Source organism: Seriola lalandi, unplaced genomic scaffold (assembly GCF_002814215.2).
Source record: "Seriola lalandi dorsalis isolate HSWRI2012SDOR001 ecotype SW California unplaced genomic scaffold, Sedor1 jcf7180002052274, whole genome shotgun sequence".
Taxonomy (NCBI): domain Eukaryota; kingdom Metazoa; phylum Chordata; class Actinopteri; order Carangiformes; family Carangidae; genus Seriola; species Seriola lalandi.
Genome location: NW_019522827.1, coordinates 3,921,887 through 3,943,149, shown reverse-complemented (window position 1 = coordinate 3,943,149; position 21,263 = coordinate 3,921,887). Strand labels below are relative to the sequence as shown.

The 21,263-nt window shown below is 37.6% G+C and overlaps 4 protein-coding genes across 8 annotated transcripts; 3 read left to right on the top strand and 1 right to left on the bottom strand.

The window, feature by feature from the left end:
- Positions 1–98: 98 nt before the first annotated feature.
- Positions 99–7,433, bottom strand: tdg.2 (thymine DNA glycosylase, tandem duplicate 2). Of its 4 annotated transcripts, none has more exons than XM_023400374.2 (11): positions 7,280–7,391; positions 6,976–7,043; positions 5,400–5,743; positions 3,812–4,011; positions 3,533–3,602; positions 2,509–2,644; positions 2,200–2,282; positions 1,971–2,065; positions 1,713–1,884; positions 1,460–1,616; positions 99–524 (listed from the first exon to the last, which is right to left on the bottom strand). In XM_023400374.2, the coding sequence occupies exons 2-10, from the start codon at positions 7,029–7,031 to the stop codon at positions 1,510–1,512; spliced, it is 1,263 nt and encodes a 420-aa protein (XP_023256142.1). In that variant the 5' UTR covers positions 7,032–7,043; positions 7,280–7,391; the 3' UTR covers positions 99–524; positions 1,460–1,509. The 4 variants fall into 4 exon arrangements, with proteins under 4 accessions (XP_023256142.1, XP_023256144.1, XP_023256145.1 ...); XM_023400376.2 differs by having other exon boundaries at positions 7,289–7,386; XM_023400377.2 differs by lacking the exon at positions 6,976–7,043 and having other exon boundaries at positions 7,280–7,433.
- A 466-nt stretch (positions 7,434–7,899) lies between these two features.
- On the top strand, positions 7,900–9,609 carry uqcc6 (ubiquinol-cytochrome c reductase complex assembly factor 6). The gene is made up of 3 exons (XM_023400339.2): positions 7,900–8,039; positions 8,442–8,568; positions 9,056–9,609. The coding sequence occupies exons 2-3, from the start codon at positions 8,461–8,463 to the stop codon at positions 9,173–9,175; spliced, it is 228 nt and encodes a 75-aa protein (XP_023256107.1). The 5' UTR covers positions 7,900–8,039; positions 8,442–8,460; the 3' UTR covers positions 9,176–9,609.
- Positions 9,610–10,939: 1,330 nt separating this feature from the next.
- Positions 10,940–13,095, top strand: efcab10 (EF-hand calcium binding domain 10). The gene is made up of 4 exons (XM_023400351.2): positions 10,940–11,101; positions 11,739–11,903; positions 12,282–12,372; positions 12,470–13,095. Exons 1-4 carry the CDS (start codon positions 10,999–11,001, stop codon positions 12,513–12,515), a joined length of 405 nt encoding a protein of 134 aa, XP_023256119.1. The 5' UTR covers positions 10,940–10,998; the 3' UTR covers positions 12,516–13,095.
- An 894-nt stretch (positions 13,096–13,989) lies between these two features.
- samm50 (SAMM50 sorting and assembly machinery component) lies at positions 13,990–20,488 on the top strand. 2 transcript variants are annotated; one of them, XM_023400197.2, is made up of 15 exons: positions 13,990–14,146; positions 15,188–15,298; positions 15,402–15,503; positions 15,605–15,692; positions 15,859–15,965; positions 16,058–16,188; positions 16,875–16,962; positions 17,193–17,321; positions 17,581–17,652; positions 17,730–17,816; positions 18,186–18,256; positions 18,958–19,025; positions 19,118–19,264; positions 19,513–19,654; positions 20,307–20,488. In XM_023400197.2, exons 1-15 carry the CDS (start codon positions 14,126–14,128, stop codon positions 20,350–20,352), a joined length of 1,410 nt encoding a protein of 469 aa, XP_023255965.1. In that variant the 5' UTR covers positions 13,990–14,125; the 3' UTR covers positions 20,353–20,488. The 2 variants fall into 2 exon arrangements, with proteins under 2 accessions (XP_023255965.1, XP_087028464.1); XM_087172338.1 differs by having other exon boundaries at positions 18,958–19,027; positions 19,111–19,264.
- Positions 20,489–21,263: the final 775 nt, after the last annotated feature.

The following is a 21,263-nucleotide window of genomic DNA, read 5'->3' as shown; positions in this document are numbered from 1 at the left end:
TAATCATTTCTTCTGATGGCTTGTGTGTGTGTTTTCCTACATTACGGATTATATATCATAGCTTCCCATGAATGTCTTAAACAATCAGACAATAAATGTAGCAGCTTTAGAAGAGATTTAATAACTCTGTACCTTTTTTTAGATTAGAAATTCCAGAGTACAATTACCTATTTATACAGCTGATAAATCATAAAATGTCATTCTTTCAAAATACAAAAATAAGTCACTGGACACACATACCTTACAAAAATGCAATAAATAGTGATAAAAAATAACACCAAAAACATGCACAGTCCATGTGGGAGTTAGAAAATGTGACTGTTGTCGGCACTTTCTTTCTTGTGCGTCCCACTGCAAACCCTCAGGAACAGTGTGACTCTTCTTCTTTTGTGGTGTCATCAGCGGGTTTTATACTCTCACTGATGCATGTTGTGGCCAGTGCGACTGGTATCTGCTGAGCGAACATCTCCAGCCGCAGTGGTTCTGTGTCATGTTGTTCACTGACTGGCCTACAATGTCCATTTCTGCAACACACCACAATAAAGATGGATTACACTGCTTTGCTAACAACCTGGTAATAGTTCAGCAAATTATCTAATTTCAGGAAACCACCCGAAAGATATTTTAAATGACAGTGGCAGTGTTTTTGTGTGTTTTATGTAATTTACTGCAAACTATGTAAACTTAACAAAGTGAATACCATTTTTCAAAGCTTGTCATAATTTATGTGACTGACAAATTAATTTTTACTTCCAGGATGGTCACTAATTCAATTAATATCAGCATTGTACAAAAACAAAACAACTCAGACTTTACCACGACCTTGCTTTAGACAGGTAATCAGTCAGTGTCCATGTGGAAAGTAACTACGAACATTTACACAAGTACTACTGTACTACAATTCTGAGGTAATTGTATCTAAGTGTTTTCATTTCATGCTGCTTTATTACATTTTAGTCCACAACATGTTTCTGATGGCTGTAATAACTACTTAGAGTTAGTCATGATCATGAGCCTCAAAAACACAAGACATTTTATACAGTAAATTACCAAAACATACTGGGAAGTATATAAAATGAGTAAATTAGCTGTACTGAGGTCAATATTAAAATGGGGTTTACATGTAAATGCATCAATAACAATAATCCAAGATAAAAATGTGGCCCTGACAGAACCCTGTATAATGAGGACTTTAACTGTTATACTTAAAGTAAATTTTTCTGATAATACATATGGACTTTTATCATAAAGTATTTTCAAATTGTGATATTTCTACTTTTACTTAAGTAAAAGTTCTGAATACTTACTGAATACTTCCACCACTGGTAATCAGTCACAGTGGTTTGGAGTCATTTTTACAGTGATGTCAAAAGCACCTGAAACATTTTTTTTATAAATAAAAGGAAGTCCAATTGCAGATACTTCCAGCTAAATTCAGTGAGAACTATATCTGCACTACCTGTGTGCTACGGTAGACAGGCCTGGTTGTTCTCTTCTCCTCAGTTTCTTTTAGTTGGTGATGTTGCTGCTTTGCCTCGCGTTGTGGTGGAGACCACTACAGCTTTCATACTCTGGATCCACCTGCTCTTCTTTGATTGCAATCCTCTTGGCATCCTCTGCAGAACGAAACCATCAGAAAGGAGTTAGATTTGAATTCTGATACAAATATACCCTGCTTATATTTCAGAAAATCTCTGCATCCAACACTCTACCTTTAGCCAGCTGCAGGTCGAAGGAGTACTGTGTCTCCATCACCTCGTGACTGGGTCCCAAACCTTTCATCTGGTCTCTTAGCTCCTTCAGCTTGATGTAGAAATGCACCTTATCCTGCGCACGGGGAAACTGGGCACAGCGAGGGCTTGATGAGGGCATCAAGTAGCACACCTAGGTGACAGGAAATATGCTGTGAGGACTGTTTCTTGTATTGCTGAGTATATTTTAAGAATAATTCAAGTCCTGTTTCTTCCTACTGTTTCAGTCTCTGGGATTTTGTAGGGCTGCAGACCGAACTCCAGATTCTTTGCCTTCACACCAAAGGTTTCTTTGCAGAAGATTTCATAAATACCTGTAAAAATAAAAGAAAAAAAAACATATCAATTCACTGTTCAACTTATCAAATAGCTTTATGAATAAGCCACATAAACACTTCCAGCAGAAACGGACAAAAGCAAAGTAGTTTGAGTGTTTCATTAATTTTACCTTTGCCATTAAAAGCTGCTATTAATGGCTTGTACTTCTGCAGCTTGTCAAGTAACTGTCGACCTCCTTCTCGAATCTCCTTACTGGAACAAAAACATGAAACCAGAAAATATTTTCAATGTTTTTTCTGAACGTACACACTGGATTACACCCTCGCTAATGATGATCTTAGAATTCAGTCTTCAGCTCCACTAACTCTGAATCATATCCGCTGTAAAATGACTAAATTGTGCATGTAAATAACATCTTTTAAGTGAAACTGCATTTCTATAAACTTTATACATCAATGTGTGTTTTTTTTCCCCTCACCTGGAGAGGTCCTTGCTGCCAGGTGTGGTCCTCTCCACCATGTTGGTGAAGCCGATGCTGTATTTCTCCGGCAGGCTCTGATCGTGCATGTAGTTGAGCTGCTCTTCAGTCAGACCAGAGAGAAACAGACATTTCCCTGCAGAGAATAGAGGGGTTGAAATGTTATTTGACAGCTGGAAAATGTGCAGGTTTGTTTTCTAGCATAATGTAGTGAGCTGGGGATGATAGCGGATTCTGCCACGCAATTAAATATTTTCATTTTAAATTGATGTGCTGTGCTGATATAGTGACCTTCTGAGGTAAAGGGACAGTCACTGATGGCAGCAGTATCAAATATTTTTGGCTGCCTCACCGGCAATAAACAATAAAAAGTGCACGATTCGTAAAGACTAAAATTACACATGTAAAAGATGCTGAGAGACAAGAAATACTCTGTGTCTGTTATACTTTAGAAACAGTGTGATAACTTTATCTAGACCTTAAAGCTCATGATGAAATCATTGTACACACTGATCTTAGCGACCTCTTATTTTGAAAACCAGTCTGGCAAAAACATTCACTCATGATAAATTTGAATTTGGCATTCATGCATTTTCTATTGGTCCGTGAAATGTTGACAGTGCCCTTTACTGACCCCTTAAAAAGTGAACAAAAACATTTTTCAACATTGTACAACAGTATCATGCATACTGTGTATCCTGCTGTCTGTTTGTTCCAGTGAATCACTGAAGCTACATCATTTATACACAGAGTGAAATATTCAAACCCAAGACACCATTTTTTTTTTTTTTTATGGCTGCACCAACACATTGGATTGAAAGTTACAAAGTTGCATCACATCCTTGTGTTGGGATCTCTGGAGGCTTTGGGATCTCTATTTGCATTTGAAATTACGAGTTTGAACAAATCTGAGCTGCATGACAAACTTTGTAATGATGGACCCGCCGCTGTGTCCAACAGGGTGGAAAAGTGAATACTGGAATGTATTCCCTGTAGTCAGTAATGAAATTGAATTTCAACATACAGAAATGGTTTCCTGGGTTTGGGTAATGGTGTCCTTTGAAGGCTGACAATAGTCCTGGGTTAATTCCAATCTGAGGAGAAACATGAAGGGGTTACCATGGCAACAGACCTAAAAACTACAGATTTATGTTGCTGAAATCTTACGCCACAGATACATTGTGTGTAAAGCGTTTTAAAATCTGGCAGCTTTCCTTGTATAATTGGCACAAACAACATTAACCCACTAATTATCCAAATAAACAAACATAAATTCTTAATAGGCCCCTAGTAAATGACTCACTATCAAAATGTCAAGATTGTAGGTAATAACGTCAGGCAGGGTTTTGGCCATAACCTCAGCCACTGACATGCCGTTAAAGCGGTTGAGAACCCTCTTGGCCTTCTTGGCGGCCTCAGCCTCGTCCTCCTCTTCCTGCGTCTCGCCCTCCTCCGCTTGGTGCTTTGGAGGCCGGCCTCTCTTTTTCTTCACTGGTGTCACAGCTAGGGCAGAGAGGAGGAAAGTGTTGAGGTGCGACAGTGACTGATAAAAGGAAAAACACACCCATCGGTGGATTCACAAGAAAACCGTTGTCATTAAGGACAGAGGAACACAGAGGAAAATGGTGTAAATATGGATCCAAAACCTAAATGTAGAAGCCGTTATGAGCATTTTGATTTACATTTTATGACTTTTTTTTCTTGTAAAAACACATGACCGTAAACTTTTTTAGTGTAGGCTGAAAGGGAACTATTGTGTGTCATACCAACACACATGAAAGTGTTGGTATAAAAACAATAATTTGTAGGTGACTTGCCCCTTTTTAACTGTAAGATGAAAGTTATGATATGTAACTTCTCCACATTAAAACGTCTAAAAGTGAACAGAACTACGTTAAATATTTTTTTCAGTTGTGTTCTTACATTATCTCAAATGTTTCCATCAATTCTCAAACCAGAGAAATCTGTGATCTTAAACTGGTGGTCGCCTGTCACTGACATCATATCTGCTTTGTGTATGTGTCATTGTTGTGGGTGTCTGCCAGAAGCTCTAAATTGACTTTTTATCCAGTTTTACGTCACATTTTTAAGATACGTTTTACAGATTTCTAGATTTTTACACCTTGCTTGTTTACAACTATGTTTTTTAACCACATGAAGGATTTTAGTCATCGGATGTCTGGATCGTAAATTATGAGAGAAAAAAGCCAGGCAAATGTTAGACAGCTCAGCTACTCTGAGATGCCCTGCGTCAGGCAAATAGCGCCAGTAAATAACTGATTTTTAAAAAGGAAACTGCTTTATTACTTGTTTCTACTGGTTTTAATCCCCTGGTCCATTGGTTATAAACAAAATGACAATTCTGTGGATGCCTGTAAAAACCTCCTGAATGTCTGGATCATACATTTTCAGAGAAACAATTGAAACAAAGGTTAGCTGCAGCCTCAGCTCCCAGCCCCTCCCTGAGGTCTCTGTGACTGCATTGATTTTTAATATGAAACTGCTTTATTCTTTGTTTTTACCGGTTATAATCACCTGGTCTATTTGTTTTGGAGACACTGAAGGACTCCAAACCAAGTGAAGCTGATGGTAATGGTGGTGAAGACAACTCCTATGATCCCGTTCTAATTCACAATGTCAAACACCGTCCTTAGTTATTGTTTTGATTGAGCAATCCCTAGTGGCAGAAGTTACATACACTGCGTTTAATTATTTTGGAGAATCATCATCAATAAGTTCTTTTGCCAAGGCCAATCATGTCCTTGCAGTATAAGTAAAAATAAATCAACTGCTACATATTTGTATAGGTATGGTATGGATAGGCTACACAAAAACCTGTGAGGTCTTGCTTTAGGTGTGAGGGAACGTTGGATCAATAATATCATCTATACCTGGAGGTGGACCAGCAGTCTGAGGCTGGTGCTGGACACTCAGCTCCTGCTGCTGTATGTTATGGTGATGCTGAGGGTGGTGCAGGACTGCAAGATGCTGCTGCTGCTGCTGCTGCTGCTGCTGCTGATGCTGCTCCCTGACGTTCTGCTGGTACATCGGCTCTTGATAGTGATTTGGGGCTGCGGGATAGTTCTGGTAAAAAGGTTCCTGGTAAAGAGGTGGCTCTCGATGGACTGATAGCTCAGCCATGACAGGCTCATCTCTGGGATCTTCTGTGTAGTGGCCCATGTTGTGATATGGCATCACATGCTGTGCCTCAGGATGCTGCTGGCTGGACTGGTACCTAGGAAAAGAAGAGGGTTCATGAGAGAAGAGGAGAGGGAGAGGACGACAAAGAAGGTTAAAGAGAGAAGGGAGAGGATGGTGAGCAAAAGCAGAAAATGAAAGCGGACCCGGACACAGCAAGAAAAGACAAATTATGTCTGGTGTTCAATGCAGTGTGTGAAGTGAGTGAGGAAAACTTACAAGACACAATACTTACAAACAAACATGCTGATGAACACCTGTTTGTATTCTCTGCATTACATTCACTTCACCTTCTGTAGCTATTTGATCTGAGCATATAACCTTGAACTCCTACTTCTCACATCCACACATAGGTCTTTGTAACACTAAAGCTATTGTTCTCCTCAGTAAAATGTGTCTAGAATGGAATGAAGACATACAAACATTCAATAGGACTTGCAAAATCACTGTGACTGTGATTGATATGATATTCAACAACAAATTAAACATGTGGAGAATTCATTTTACAGCTGTATAAACACTACAGTTGAAAAATAGGCTGTGTAAGAGCCACTGCAAGTGCATTTATAAAGCCTGTGGCAAGTGATGGTGTAATGTCCTTTTAAATCTGTCAGACCAGCTACAGGGTATTCATTAGTACTGCAACTAAAAAATAACTTTCAATCTTGATGAACCTAATTCTTATTTGCTCCATTAATAGTTTACATGTTTAGTCTGTTAAATGTCAAAAAGTAGTGAAAAACAACACATCACAACTTTGCGATGCCCAAAGTGATGTCTTTAAATTGCTTAATTTGTCTGACCAACAGTCCAAAAACCAAATATATTTAATTTTGTATCGTATAAAACAAAGAAAGGCTGTGAATCCTCACATTTGAGAAGCTTGAACTAGTCAATGTTTGGCATTTTTGCATGAAAAATAAGTGAAATAATTAACTGCTACTAGGTAAAATAGTTACTAATACTAAAACTAATTTTCTTAATCATTGCAGCCCTAATAATCATGGGCCAACATCACTGTGAAATTAACTGGAAATTAGAACATGTAATGTTACATACTCGAATTACAACTCTTATAACACTTATGATTTTAGCTATTAGTCCTACATAAGTAGCTCCATTCATAATAATTGCACTATCACTTGCTACAAGCCTAGATATAGAGTATACGGATATGTATATGATATCGTTGGTCAAATGATATTTATTTTCTCCATCTCATGCATGAAAATGAAAACCCAGGACCTGCCACCTCCAACACCAACTCACCACTGCTGAAAATAATCCGTAGGAACCGTCAATGATGTGTACTGGTTTTCCTCCATCTTAACTGTTGACTTATTTGAATAAATTCACATTTGTCGTGCTGTCAGATACATTTATACACACTGGAAGCATGAGCTGTGTGGAGATTTAAAGCACATACAGTACACTGCAGGCACAAAGAGGAAGACAGGAAGGTGGAGGGTTTAACTAACAGTAAGCTAACAACAATACGCAGTCCTACAGCTGCGTTAAAACCACCAGTGACCGATACGTTAACGAAATATATATGAGTAGTAAACTAACATACCTGTCATACATTTTGCTCTTTAGTTTTCAGATAAGGAGACGGGGGGCTGGGAATCCTCCCAAAACAAAGACCATTTAAACGATCGACGTTTCCGCTTGCTCGGGTTTACTGAAGCTTTACCGCCACCTCTTGGTTAGGAGGTGTATGTTTAGTCCCATCACACAACTAAACTATTACGATTAACGGTCGATAAATGTTCAGTAAATAAGTGCAGATATTGAATTTTTTTTAAACATTATAAAATACAGCCAGGAACGCACTGCATGGTACATAGACAGTACAAGCTACCGCTAGAAGGCGACAGATGTTGTATGTATGAAAGGACCAGCACTGTAGAAGAAGAACGCAGCAACCAAAGATGGCGGGATTTCGTAAAGCGTATCACTCCACTGTAAAAAGCTGGCGGGTTTGGCCGTGCAATAGAAAATGTCCAAACATGCTAATTTAAGATGCAGCTTCAAACTAAAGTAGTGTTATAGAAAGCAAGTATGCTTTACCATTGACACTTAAAACATGATTACATTCCACCTCAACCGATAAATTCACAAAAGCGGAGACCACCAATGCATAAACAGGCGACGGGAAACGGAATCTTAACGTATGTGGTATCCGTAAATAGAGGCAGAGTGAGAGTGCTCAACCACTTTAAACAATCTTCATGTTAGCTAAACAGCATGACCTGCATGACACTTATGTTTAAGATGGTGAAAATCAGCTTCAGTTTGCGGCTATTTAATTAAATGACAGTGAAATAAACAAGGTAAGGTCTTAGCAGGGTTACTTCATGTCAGTCGATGTCTCTCGCTGTGTCACCTTTGTCTGTTTTTCAAACTTTTATCCCTGGTAGCTGTTACATCAGGGCTAACAAACATTGGCAGTAGATTCCCTGTCAGCGGATACGGCCACTGTGCAGGTGGTTTACAATCATATACAGTATGTTAATAAAATTATGATCTTTGCTTTGATATGAAAGCTTAATTGTAACCCATACCCATACAGGATCCTATTAGCAGACAAATAACTAATTTTATTTAGCAAGAAAAGGGTTTCACATCAGTTTGACTTGGCACCAAATTAAAAAGGAGAGCAGTCAAAAATTACATGCTTCTTTCATGCACACAGTTTTAATTTGTTTACTAATCTCTTTCTATCTTTTTTCCAGGTTGCAGAAGTCTGTGAAGATGCCAGCTGGTGTGTCTTGGCCTCGGTACATTAGGATGTTTGGAGCTAGTGTACTGTCTATGTTTTTAGGGGCACAAGTCGTCCATCAGTACTACCTCCCTGATCTGGTGAGGGACAAAATAATCCTTTTTATTTCACAGTGGCCTGTGTGTGTTTCCTGTGAATGTTCTGTGCGTGAAATCACCAAACAAGTCTGTTCAGCATTGGGATGTGTTGAAATTATTATCATGGCCATTTCCAGGTTTTTGAAAAGTTTGGACACAACAAAAAAACATGCACCAGTTTTGTACATACAAGTATCAAGGTGTACTGTTATTACACGTACTACAATGTGTATCTTAGTACCACTCAAGTGTTCATCAGCTGTAGTGATACATCCTTGTGATCAGCCATATCACCCAGCCTATTGTATGTCATTTGTCATTTTCCTGCATTCACCATTATGTCATTTGACAGCTGGTGAAAATATGTAGATTTAATGTCATATTATTAGTAGCTAACCGTATGCGTTGAATTTTTAAAAATTACATCACCACCTGACAAAATAGGCTCAGTTTGTCATTATGTGTTTAACAGTGCTTGTTGTTCTTTCAGAGTATACCAGAGCTCCCACCAAAGCCTGGGGAGCTTCAGACCGAACTGCGGGGCTACAAAGTCAGAGAAGAAGCAACTGCGGCATTACAGCAGTTTAAAGCAGAACAAAAGGTGGACTGATGTGGAATTACACATCATCTGTGTGATGGACACTCAGTCATTCAGACTTTGTCCAGTTTTTGCCAACAGCTAGAGGCTGAAACGAGCCTGGGAGAAGAGTCATTTCCAGAACACCTACAAATGGATATCTTCTGTGTTTGATGTTTCTCTTCTAATTGAACGAACAAGAGTGGAATCAGATGCTGCATCATTGGTGCTTGACCGTCCAGGATAAGGATCTTATCTGGAACATGATCTTTTCGTTTATACAAATAGTCACATCCATCTGTTGTGAAAACATCTCTTTATCCTTTTTGAATGTATTTGCATTTGTAGGAGAGGTGAAATATGTAAAAGAGTAAGAAGATGCTTTATGGACACACAATAACTGTGCTTAAGTTGATGGTTTCATCCAAGCAGACAAAACATATTTTAAATAAAAATACCAAGCAATACTTTTGGAAGTAGTTTGTGGTAAATATTTTATACAGACAAATTCACTAGCTTGCAAAAGTGATCAATCTTGTAAAACCTAAAGTTAATAAAGTTCCGATTTATAATAAGTATATGAATATTTAAGTAATGACTGATAGAGCTGATAAAACTACACACACACAATATGTGTTATAATGTCATTCGTATCTGATTATAAACCAGCTTTCACTTACAACTACATTATAGTGGGTTATAAATCATTTATTCAATGTTTGTATACTGCTTATGAATTATAAAGATAGGACTAAAAGTGTGTTTGTTTGTTTTGGACTGTTGGCCAGACAAAACAATCAACATCAAGATGGCTGGATTACCAACATGACAAAACAGACAACTGCTCAGAGCCCACAAAAGCCCAAGGTTCATTCAAATAATTTAAAATCTATATAATTTGATTAATTAGAAATTTGTCAGACATTGACACCACTGAAGAACAATATCTACTATGAGGGATCCTCTAACAGCCATCTTGTTGAAGTACTCTGTGTCAAAATCTAATTTTAAGACCCATGTTGTTTGTTTATATTGTGGTTGTTTATTGTGTAGCGTTTTATCCAGTGTCAAGTATAAATGTAGTTTTCAGTTGAATTTGGCCAAAGAGTACTCAACAAAATAGCTTTAAGCCTGAAACAAATGACCACAAGGCAAAAAAACAAAAAAAGTTTTGCGTGCACAGGTGAAAGAATTCAGCACCTGACAGTAACCAACAGTACAATACATCCAAAATGCGACAAGAAGTCCATTTATACCTTCCACTTGCATAATCAGATAACTGTGCCATGGCAAGGCTTTGGATAAAATGGCTGCCACAACGTCAGAAAATAAATTAATGATGAAATGAATAAAATCCGCAATATCCAAACTGCAGCCACAACCAGCAATGTTAACAGGCTATGCCTGGCAACTGCTAGAGGTGGGGAATTGAACTCAAGTAAAAGTACTTTAACAGAAGTAAAATTACTTACACGTTACATTTTTAAAAGAGAAAAGGGGAGGGGTAAAACATGTTATATGGTAATAATAAAATTAAAATGATTAAATCATTTATATACATTGGTATTTCAATGCATGAACGTTCCCATATGAGAACATGAAAGCAACCAATAAATTCCAGTCAGGCACTTCGCAGCCTGTCTATGCAACTGATAGTAACAACATTACGGTGAGTTTTCTAAGACTTTATGTAGCAATATTAACTACAACTCAAGAAATGGCCTGGTTTTAGATCAGCGTTAGGGTAGGGACCTCACAAGTAGGCTATTAGAACAAACAAGTGTGTGCGCTCGCGCCTCAGTTGTTAGCTGTTGTGTATCATAGCAACAAGTTCAAACAAAAGTGAAGTGGCGAAGATGGCGGAGCAGAGAGAAGAAGACGCCGCTGATTATCTCAAAAAACACAAAATAATCGAGCTCATGGACAACCTGACCAGCATGCTCTTCTTCTACAGACCTGGTTAGAGCTTATCTTTCTGTTTTAACACACTGTGCTGAAAAAACGCTTGGTATTAGAAATAGCTAGCGATCAAGCTCAAATTATAACCGATAACACACAAATGACAGGTAATTAGTTAGCTTTTCAGTCACAAATATATATACAGTATCTCTTATTTAATTCTGTCTGTGTTGGACTGGATCTGTGTTGCTCAGTTGATGTTGAAACTGTTTAGAATAGGTGTTGATGACATGTTTTTCTAAAATTGTGTCCACCCCATTGATATCAGTAGAGGGTAGGCTGAATTACAGAAACACCTCTCTGTATAATTCATAAATTTCAACCATTCACCAATACATTTGCTGTGGTGTGTTGTACAGTTTGAGGTTACTACTTACACCTATTAACACAGCACAAATGCCCCTCCCGTGGATATAACTAAATGTTGATATCTAAAACAACGTGTATTTAAATAAGATATATCACTCTTATTGATATATATTTACTAGTTATTGTTCATATAAGGTATTGTTCTCCTGTTATTGTTCTAAATCTTCTTCCAAACTATCCCTAGAGCACTGTGGCGTTTAATAATTTAACCTTTATTACTTTAGTAGCAGTGATTTTTTTAAATATTGTGATTGATTCTTCCATTCAGAGAAACCCAGACAGTTTCTGATTGAGCAGCTGGAACAGCTGAAGCTTTCTCAACAGAGCGGTGTGAAAGGACCAAATCTGTTCAACAACTCCAACCTGGATGCAGTCTATGGGATACTGGACCCCACTAAACAAAAATACATCACTTTTGCACAATACAAGCAGGGTGAGCGCAGGACATGGACACAGTTACACTTTCTTGGGCAGAGGGAATGAATATGCACACACTCTCAATATAAGTAACTACATGATTGTTATTTATATTGGCTAAATAATTCTAAGGTCACCAAAGAAAACATTAAACAATATTTTCATGCATTAATTTCTGGCATATGTATTCAGTCTTTCTGTATTAGAACCACTAATTACTTATACAATATTTCATATGAAGTAGCGTATTTATTCATTCTTCACATATAGGAACTGTTAATTCACCCAATTATCACTTCTTAGCCTACAACAAAATTAAGATTATCACAGGAGTGTTATTTTTTTCAGAATAATGAACTGTGGACTAATACTCACAGAGCCTTTTTCCCCACAGCACTGACCACTCTGGGCATAAAAAACATTAACGAATGTCCTGAAGGTGTAAATGAAGACAGAATATCCCAAGAGACTTTCAAAACAGAAGCGTAAGGGCAACTTGTAAAATCTAAACAGCAATTTTTAAGCATTTTATAATTCACCATATTATGAAAAGTAAATGTATTTCTCATTTTGTTGTTACAGGATAAAAGGCCTACAGAGATGCTCAGCAACATACAAACAACCCTGAACTTTTATTCCACTCAGTTAATATGTCATGTATTGAGTGTTATAATGTTGAAATGCACCTGGACATTGTGATTGAGAGTGGAGAACTGTGTTTGGTCAAAGGAGCACATTTTATATAGTTGTTGTTTTTAAACTGCCAGTGGAGTTTCTGAGTTTTTGTTTCAGGCAATTTCATTTTCATTCAAGTATATTGACCATCCTTTTCACAGTCAACAGTCATATATTGTGGTGGACTTCCATCTAAAAACTGGAGGTGAAGCCTCAAGAAATAACACCAATTCATTATCATAAGTCTACATCCTATAGCTCAGCATTTTAGTTCTAATGAATGATTTTCCCTTTTCCTTCATATATTGAAAAAATGTTTTCCACTAACAAGGGTATATGTAGGTTTACTCCTGAAAATGACCTTTGGGATTATCTCTGAGGCTGCCCACCTCCCCAGACACTCATGACCTTTTTAACCTCATGACTCTGTAGGCCTAAACATTCACAGTAACCAAGCCAAAAACATAAGCAATTCCTAGAAACACAATGTAAAATAATGATGATGGTTACTCTGGTAAACACAACATTTTCTCCTGAGATATATGTATATATATTAATAGATAATAAATTAATACAATTTTGGTTTGTGTCTGTATCTTCCATTATTTGACTGCCCAGGAAAAAGCACAAATGTTATTCTTTTGTTTTTTCTTTTGTTTGTAGTTAATAGTGCTTATCATATTTAAAAATAATAATTTAAATGAAATCAGTAGTAGTAATTAGATCAAATAAATGAACTTAATCAGACAAAAACCTTTCATGATGTGATATGAGCTGTCAATCTTGATCGCTATCTGAATACTAACTGAAAAAGTTTTTATATTTCATGTTTCTTTTTCTTTTTCTTAAGTATTGAAGTACATGCATTTTAATACAACTATGTATTAATAGAATTAAAAGTAAAAATGGCCCCTGTGACTATTACACATTATGTCATTAGATTATTGTAACTCATGAATCAGTTGTCTGACCAAACAAATAGTCCAAACTTCACCACTACTGTTAAAATTATAAAAAGGAAAAGAGGCAAACCATTATATCTGAAAAGAAGCATGAAATGTTTGGCATTTTTACATGAAAAATGACTTAAAGCAACCATTTTAAAATGGTTTCAGTGCTAATCCAAAATACTGTTGGGTAGTTTAAGCTATTTTGAAACATCATATTTCATAATCTTTTCATTTGTTTTGTATTAGGTGTCATAATATGGAAATACTCAAGTACCTTGAATTGGTACAGTATTTGAGTGAATGTACTTTCCATCACTGAAAACATTATATGATTTATACAACACAATAATTGCAGAAGTAGTAATATACTTAGAAATAGTGGTGATCCGCTTTTACTTACAATGTATGTAATTTTCTTTTCATCGTTTCTCATTTTGCAGCGTTGACGTGTTGAACGCGCACCAACAGAAGGCGTGGTCAGGAAGTGACATGGCCGTCTCCTTTTACGGAGCTTCTTCGCCTTTCTCCGGTTACTTGTAGGTTAAATTAGTTTCTCTTTTTCCACACAAAGTTTCGCCCATATTTACCGGGACAGCGCCCTGTGGAGCTGAGCATGGGCACCGTCCATGCCCGGGTAAGGACAAGTCCAGTGACCGTGTCAGCTATGACTTTGACCTCTCTGTGTGTCCAGTGTGTGTTCAGTTATCTGGTTGCTGTGCTGTAAGAACAGGCCCACACTGTTCATTGAACAGCAAAGCTCAGGCATCCAGCTCTGTGACAGCAAACTCAGTTAATTTCCTGCTAATCGTGGCAGCTAGTTTTTAACTTCACTATGAAACGTAAATGTACTGTAATAGCACTGCACAGTAACGTGAGATGCTAGTGGCGCCTCCACTCACTGTTGTCTTCCTGCATGTGTTTTGCTTACAGCATTCTTACTTGAGTACAAACGCAATGCCACAGTGCAGAAATCCTCTGTTACAGTTAAAAGTCCTGTATTTAGCATAAAAACAAACTAAAGTACCAAAAGCAAGAGTACTCATTATACAGAATGACCCCTTTCAGAATAACAAATATTATATTATTGGATTAATTATTGACACATGAATAGGAAAGCATTACTAATGTTGAAGCTGGTAAAGATAAGCGTAATTTAAAATACTTTATATACTGCTACAATTTATTAGTTGATTGTTGAATATCAGTCATATTTTGTATCAATCTTAGTCTGACAAGTAACTAGAGCTGTTAAATAAATGTAAAGGAGAACAGTATTTCCATCTGAATTACTGTGGAGTCCAATTATAAAGTAGCAGAGAGTGAAAGTACTCAAGTAAAATACTAGCATCTCAAAATTAAATTCAGATGCAGTGCTTGAGTAGATGTACTTAGTCACTTTCCACCACTGCATTGCACTCATCTTGTACAGGACTGTAGCCAAACTTAGAAATACTGTGGTCTTATATGGAGCCATGAAACGTGTGAACAGTAATTTGACGAGTCAAAATTATAACTAGAATATTGAACTGAAGACATCAGTCGATTAGTCAATTGACACAAAATCAAAACTATGAATAAATTGGTCTATTTTTTATAATGTCTGAGTAGACTCAGATTTGACTGGTAGAACACTGTAAGAGCTCTGACTGGGATTATAATACTTTTTGTGTTGCAGAGCCTGGACCCTCTGCCCATGCGTGGGCCAGAGCTTGGAGTTCAAGCAGACGACATTGAGGCTCCAGACATTGAGCAGGACCCAAAGCAAGAAGTTCTTGAAAACAAGGATGTAAGATTTGTTTTGCTCCAGACAGTAATTACACAGCTCTCTCACTAGGACTCTCACATTCCCAGACCTGACTCCTGTTCCTAACGCGGTCTTGTTTTTTCAGGTTGTGGTTCAACGAGTACACATAGATGGGCTCGGGCGAACCAAGGAGGACCTGTTGACTTATGAAATCGCAGAAGTTTTCCGGGCAAGAAACTTGATTGATGTAAGTGCATGTGTGCACAGCAGTACTATGTAATGGTTGCTCAGTTTATGTTTGTGAATAGCAGTTCCAGTTATCAACACGTGGTTTGATTTGTGGTGCAGGTGATGCGAAAGTCCCATGAAGCCCGACAGAAGCTACTGCGTCTCGGCATCTTCAGAAAAGTTGAAGTAGTTATTGACACCTCACGAGGTACTGTCAGTCACGGCACAGTCTTATGGTTATACATACAGTAGGCATTTGCATTTTCCAAATAGATTTACAAATGATGATTAATGTTCTGTGTTGAACCATGAAATAGGGTCAGTACACACATCACCACGTGAGATATCTGTCTCATTGTTTCTCTTGTCTTTAGGTGAAGATGCTCTTCCTAACGGCCTTGACGTGACCTTTGAGGTCACTGAGCTGAGGCGGATGACGGGCAGCTACAACACTATGGTTGGAAACAATGAAGGAAGCATGGTGAGCACTATGATGGTTCAGTGTGTATGGCATTGTGATGAAGTTATTATACCATGACACAAATCACAAATCTCACCTTACTTTAAATCCAGGTACTGGGCCTGAAGTTGCCTAATGTATTTGGTCGTGCAGAGAAACTGACCTTCCAGTTCTCCTATGGCACCAAAGAGACATCCTATGGCCTGTCCTTCTTCAAACCCCAACCAGGACGCTTTGAACGCAAGTAAGATATGAACAACTTCACACCTGTTCATAGAATCTAATCACCTTGATACACGTGTGTCTGTTATGTCTGTGGGACAGCTTATTCTTTTGCAATAAGTTTATATCATTTCCTCCATTAGCCCAGTGGTCGAGGTTGGACATCAGCCGGATAAGATGACACTCCTGCTACTTAAGCTTTAGAGTTGGGTCCATCCGTTAGGAGCTATAGCAAATGCCAGGGCAATCTAATGATGTGGAGGCTAAATAATGCTTTTTCAGAGCACTTTTTATTTAAAATGAACTGAACTTAAAACAGGGGAAGCTCAGTTTTTCTCTTTTGTTTGATCGCTTGTTGATTCACCATCTTTCTCTTTTAATTCTTCCTGTTGCTATGCCATGGATTTAATCTTTTAGTGGTCAGCTAGAGTTTTTAAGCACGCTTTTAAAGATCATTTCATTTAAAAACATTCAAATACTATACTATATATATATATATATATATATATATATATATATATATACATATATATATATATAATTTTTTTTACCAAAATTGTACTGTTTTGCAAATGATATGGCTCATTTATTATACTATAACTATAACTATAACTATTACTTATATAACTTATAACTATAGGTGGTTTGTAATCACAAAGGAATCCTTGCAGAGTATTGAAATTTCTTCTTTTCTTTTTTCATTTTCAGTGTCTCAATCAATCTTTACAAAGTCACAGGTCAGTTTCCATGGAGTTCACTAAGGGAGACAGATCGGGGCGTCTCTGCAGAACTGAGCGTAAATACTTATTTTTATTTATGTGCCTATTTTTCCACAGTTTGCACGATTAGAAATGTTGTTTTCAAAAACAAGATTTTCTATTGGCTTTCGAAGAGCCGTTATTCTTTCTTCGTTGTGAGGAGACAGTAGTTTTTATGTTACAAACAGTTCATGCTGTATACTCATCTACTGCATGAGAGCTCTACAAGTAATAGATTGGTGTTTTATTGCTAATTGACCACACACAGTTCCCCGTGTGGAAGACCAACCAAACCCTAAAGTGGGAGGGAGTTTGGAGGGAGCTGGGCTGTCTGGCTCGCACCGCCTCGTTCGCCGTCCGGGAGGAGAGTGGCCATTCTCTCAAGTCTTCACTTTCGGTATGTGTCTCTTGTTTTACATAGCATTTTTTATTTTGGCATTTGAAATGGTTGTGGAGTTTCACAAAGTCCTCTGTCATAAAATTCATGCCAAACCTGGTATTCAGTGCTGAAGTCCTGGTGTGAGGGGATTGTGAATGGTAGATTTGAATTATGTTGAATAGTGGCATAAAAACTGAATATCCAGTAAGAAACCGTGGTGTACACTGTAGCATTATTTAGTTGTTGCTTGTGTGAATAGTTCCATTTTGTTTTTCAGCACGCTATGGTCATTGACACCAGAAATTCCTCCATCCTTCCCAGGAAAGGTGGCTTGTTTAAGATCCATCAGGTTTGTTGTTTACCACTAAGTCAGAGCTTTTTAAGATGCTGTATGAAAACAATATCACTGATGCTGTGGTTGTGTAGGAACTGGCTGGTTACACTGGGGGAGACGCTAGTTTCCTGAAGGAGGACTTTGAGATCCAGCTCAACAGATCGCTCTTCTGGGACTCAGTGAGTTTCTACATTTTCTGTTTCTGCCTTTTATCAAGTGATCTCATCTAACACAGTTTAAATTCAAGCTGTTTTAGCGAGCTAGAGTACAAGTAAAATTAGAGGATGTAGAAGTTTAGATTATTTATGTGCAATAATTAAGTGATAAGTAAAGAATTCAGTTATAATAATATACCCAGGCTTTTGTGAGAATGGCCGGTTAAGCAGAAAAATGAACTAAATGACAGAAACACTGGTGTCGTTCTTTAACAAGGCTTACAATTATTATATTAAAAAACAACTATTTCATCTACTTCTTTCGTTGGGTTGTTGTTTCTGTGATTATGTACTTGAGTCAACTTTACTAAACCCTTTGACTTTCTCCTCCAGGTCCTTTCTGCGTCATTGTGGGGCGGTTTGCTCCTGCCCATTGGTGACAAGCCAACAAGCATAGCAGACAGGTACAGAAAGACAGTGCACCAGCCTATTGCCATTATCAACTACACCGGTCTTACCCTGTGGCCTCCACCTCGGACACAATCGAGACAACTTGAGTCCCATTTTTTAAAATTTATATATTTGTTTCATTTTGGCAAATTGGCATCATTAAAAATATGCAGACTGACACATGGATGTACGGAGAGCTGTCATTGGGCTACTGTGATACTGAAGGAAACTCAAACACATGATCATTCTCAGGCGAGTTCTGGAGTTATAAAGAGCCTCTTTTCTTCTATGATTATGTTGATTGTTTATTTGCGATGGATAACGGAGAATGTAGTGATGTCCTCAGACATTGTAAGTCTCACTGAATCTAAAAATATGTGTATGATGTCATGTGTTCAGATTTGACTTATGAGTCAGAAGAGTGTTTTGAGAAGATTTTTGCACAAGTTGTGGCTAACGCACGTGTGTGTACCTTAACTGTCTCCCATGAGCTGTGCATCACAGCCTCTGCTGTTGATACTGCTGACTTCATTTATATCAACAGGGCAAACTACACTGACTGACTTTAAGTTGTATTCAGCTCACCATCATGCGTTTATTCCTTTCACTTCACACTGTATTTTTGCGTCACATGTCATCGTCTGTAGGATTCTTATTGTATTTACAGAAAGCTCGTAACTGTATTGCACATTGTGTGTTTTGTGTGTCCTCCCAGGTTCTATCTAGGTGGCCCCACCAGTATCAGAGGATTCAGTATGTACAGTATGGGCCCACAGAGTGAAGGTGAGATACTAACTTGGCTGAGCTGCTTGATAACCGGACTGAAGTTTGATGGTTAATTGAAAGCTTGTGTGCTGGTATTACTGGTATGGCAGGGGACTACCTGGGAGGAGAGGCTTACTGGGCTGGAGGCCTCCATCTCTACACCCCTCTACCCTTCAGACCAGGCAGGGGGGGGTTTGGTGACCTCTTCAGAACACACTTCTTCCTCAATGCGGGAAACCTTTGTAACCTCAACTATGGTGAGTAATTTGAAACACATTGAGCATCAGTGCAGTGACAGTTAAAGGTTCACATTTTATGGAACAGAACTTGACATTAATGCCTGAATTTTATGAGGTAATTTGAATTTTTATCTTACTTGTAGTTAGCTGGTTCAGGTTTGGAATTTGGACTTGTTTTGTTTGCTCAAATTACAGCGCAAATTACCGATACAGGTGTTTGCAGATATCTCCTGTCTGATTAAAGTAAATTGATTGTTTTCACTCAGGTGAGGGGCCACAAGCACATTTGAAGAAACTGGCAGAATGCATCCGTTGGTCATACGGACTGGGCATTGTGCTGCGTTTGGGAAACATTGCCAGGCTAGAGCTGAATTACTGCATTCCCATGGGAGTCCAGAGTGGAGACAGGTAGGTTAGCTATTTTTAGCTAGGATGATTTTTATATTTCTCAAATTAGATTTACTTTAAGGACATTAAAAGCATACTGGATATACTTGATGTCCAATAGCCTCCCTATAGACAAACACTGAAAAATTAATTAGAAAAGAAACGATTTGATCAAACAATCACGTTGAGTTTGCATGTAAAGATGGGTTTCTCCTGTTCATTCAGTGTAAGTCACACATTTGTTTATATGTGTGAAATAAACTCAAGGGCTTATCAAGCCAAACATAGTAAATATTGAGCAATGTCAAAATTTTCCATTTTAAAAATTAAATCAAATGTATTTCAAAAAATATTTTTTTAGAAATACATTTATTTATTTTATTTATAAATAAATCTGTTTTAAAGAATTATGGAATAATTAAAGAATAATTAAAAATTTAAATTTAGCTCTATTTTATTCAAATGATTTGCTCTTGTTAGCAAATCATTTGAATAAAACAAGCGTTTTTCTGTATAATCATGTGATAACATTTCATGCACACGGTGAGAGCATTCTTTTAAGAGACTTATGAACCCCACTGTATGTCCTACATCTGTTTGACGTGCACCAACAATAATCTGATTCTTGTTTTGAGTGAGATTGATTTCAGATGATTTTCTCCTCTCCTTGCAGGATATGTGATGGTGTTCAGTTTGGAGCAGGAATCAGGTTCCTGTGAAACCACATCTGTTGGATCCGGCGCTTCCTTGTACTTCACCTTTAATTGTATGCCAGAAACATTTTACTGGAAGGGAAAATTGCTTGTACAGAACTGTTGTTGCAACTTATTGGTTCAATAAAAGTGTTTGCATTGACTTTCCTTTTTGATGTATCTTTTCTTATCACATCCTGTCAAAGGACAAATTCTGTACTCCTAGCCAGATTTAACTCTCTGTCACATTGCTCTGTAGAACAAAGAATATGTCAAGTGAAGGTGAAAAAAATTTGTAAATAGACTGAACCTGACTCTGCCACAAGATGGAAAAAAAGTAATCAATGATATAAAATCAAAAGACATTAGTGAACTCTGTGTCTGCTGAGTTTAGAGAATGATCTTATTCTATGCAAAATCAATACCTGTAAATTTGTCATGCAGGCATATAGACATGCAGCAATGTGCAAATGTTTTAAGCACTTTAGATGTTTAAATTTAGCCTTCATGCAATGCCATCAAGGTGTCTGATTAGTCCAGATCCAGTCATAAAGAACTATCACCTCATCTCTCATTGAAAGATAGATTGATAAATACATTAAAGACAGGTATAAAAAATTAAATAGAAAAAACCAACTGCACAGCAGCAAGTGTTACCAAGGTAGTGCCAATGTCAAAGCATATGAGCAACACTGCTGTTGCTGGGAGATGTATAGCTGTACAACTGTAATTGTGATGTCAGAATGACAAAATGAGCTTTCACATTTTCATGCTTTACAACTAAGCTTTGGGTGGGCAAAGAGAAACTACACTTTCAACAGATGAACGTGTAAACAGCCTTCTGGTGTCAAAGTCTGAACATATATCATTGTATTTGGTGAAGGTCAAACATCAAAGAGAAGCACAAAACACATTTCTGAGTGGAGGGGACTCTGAAT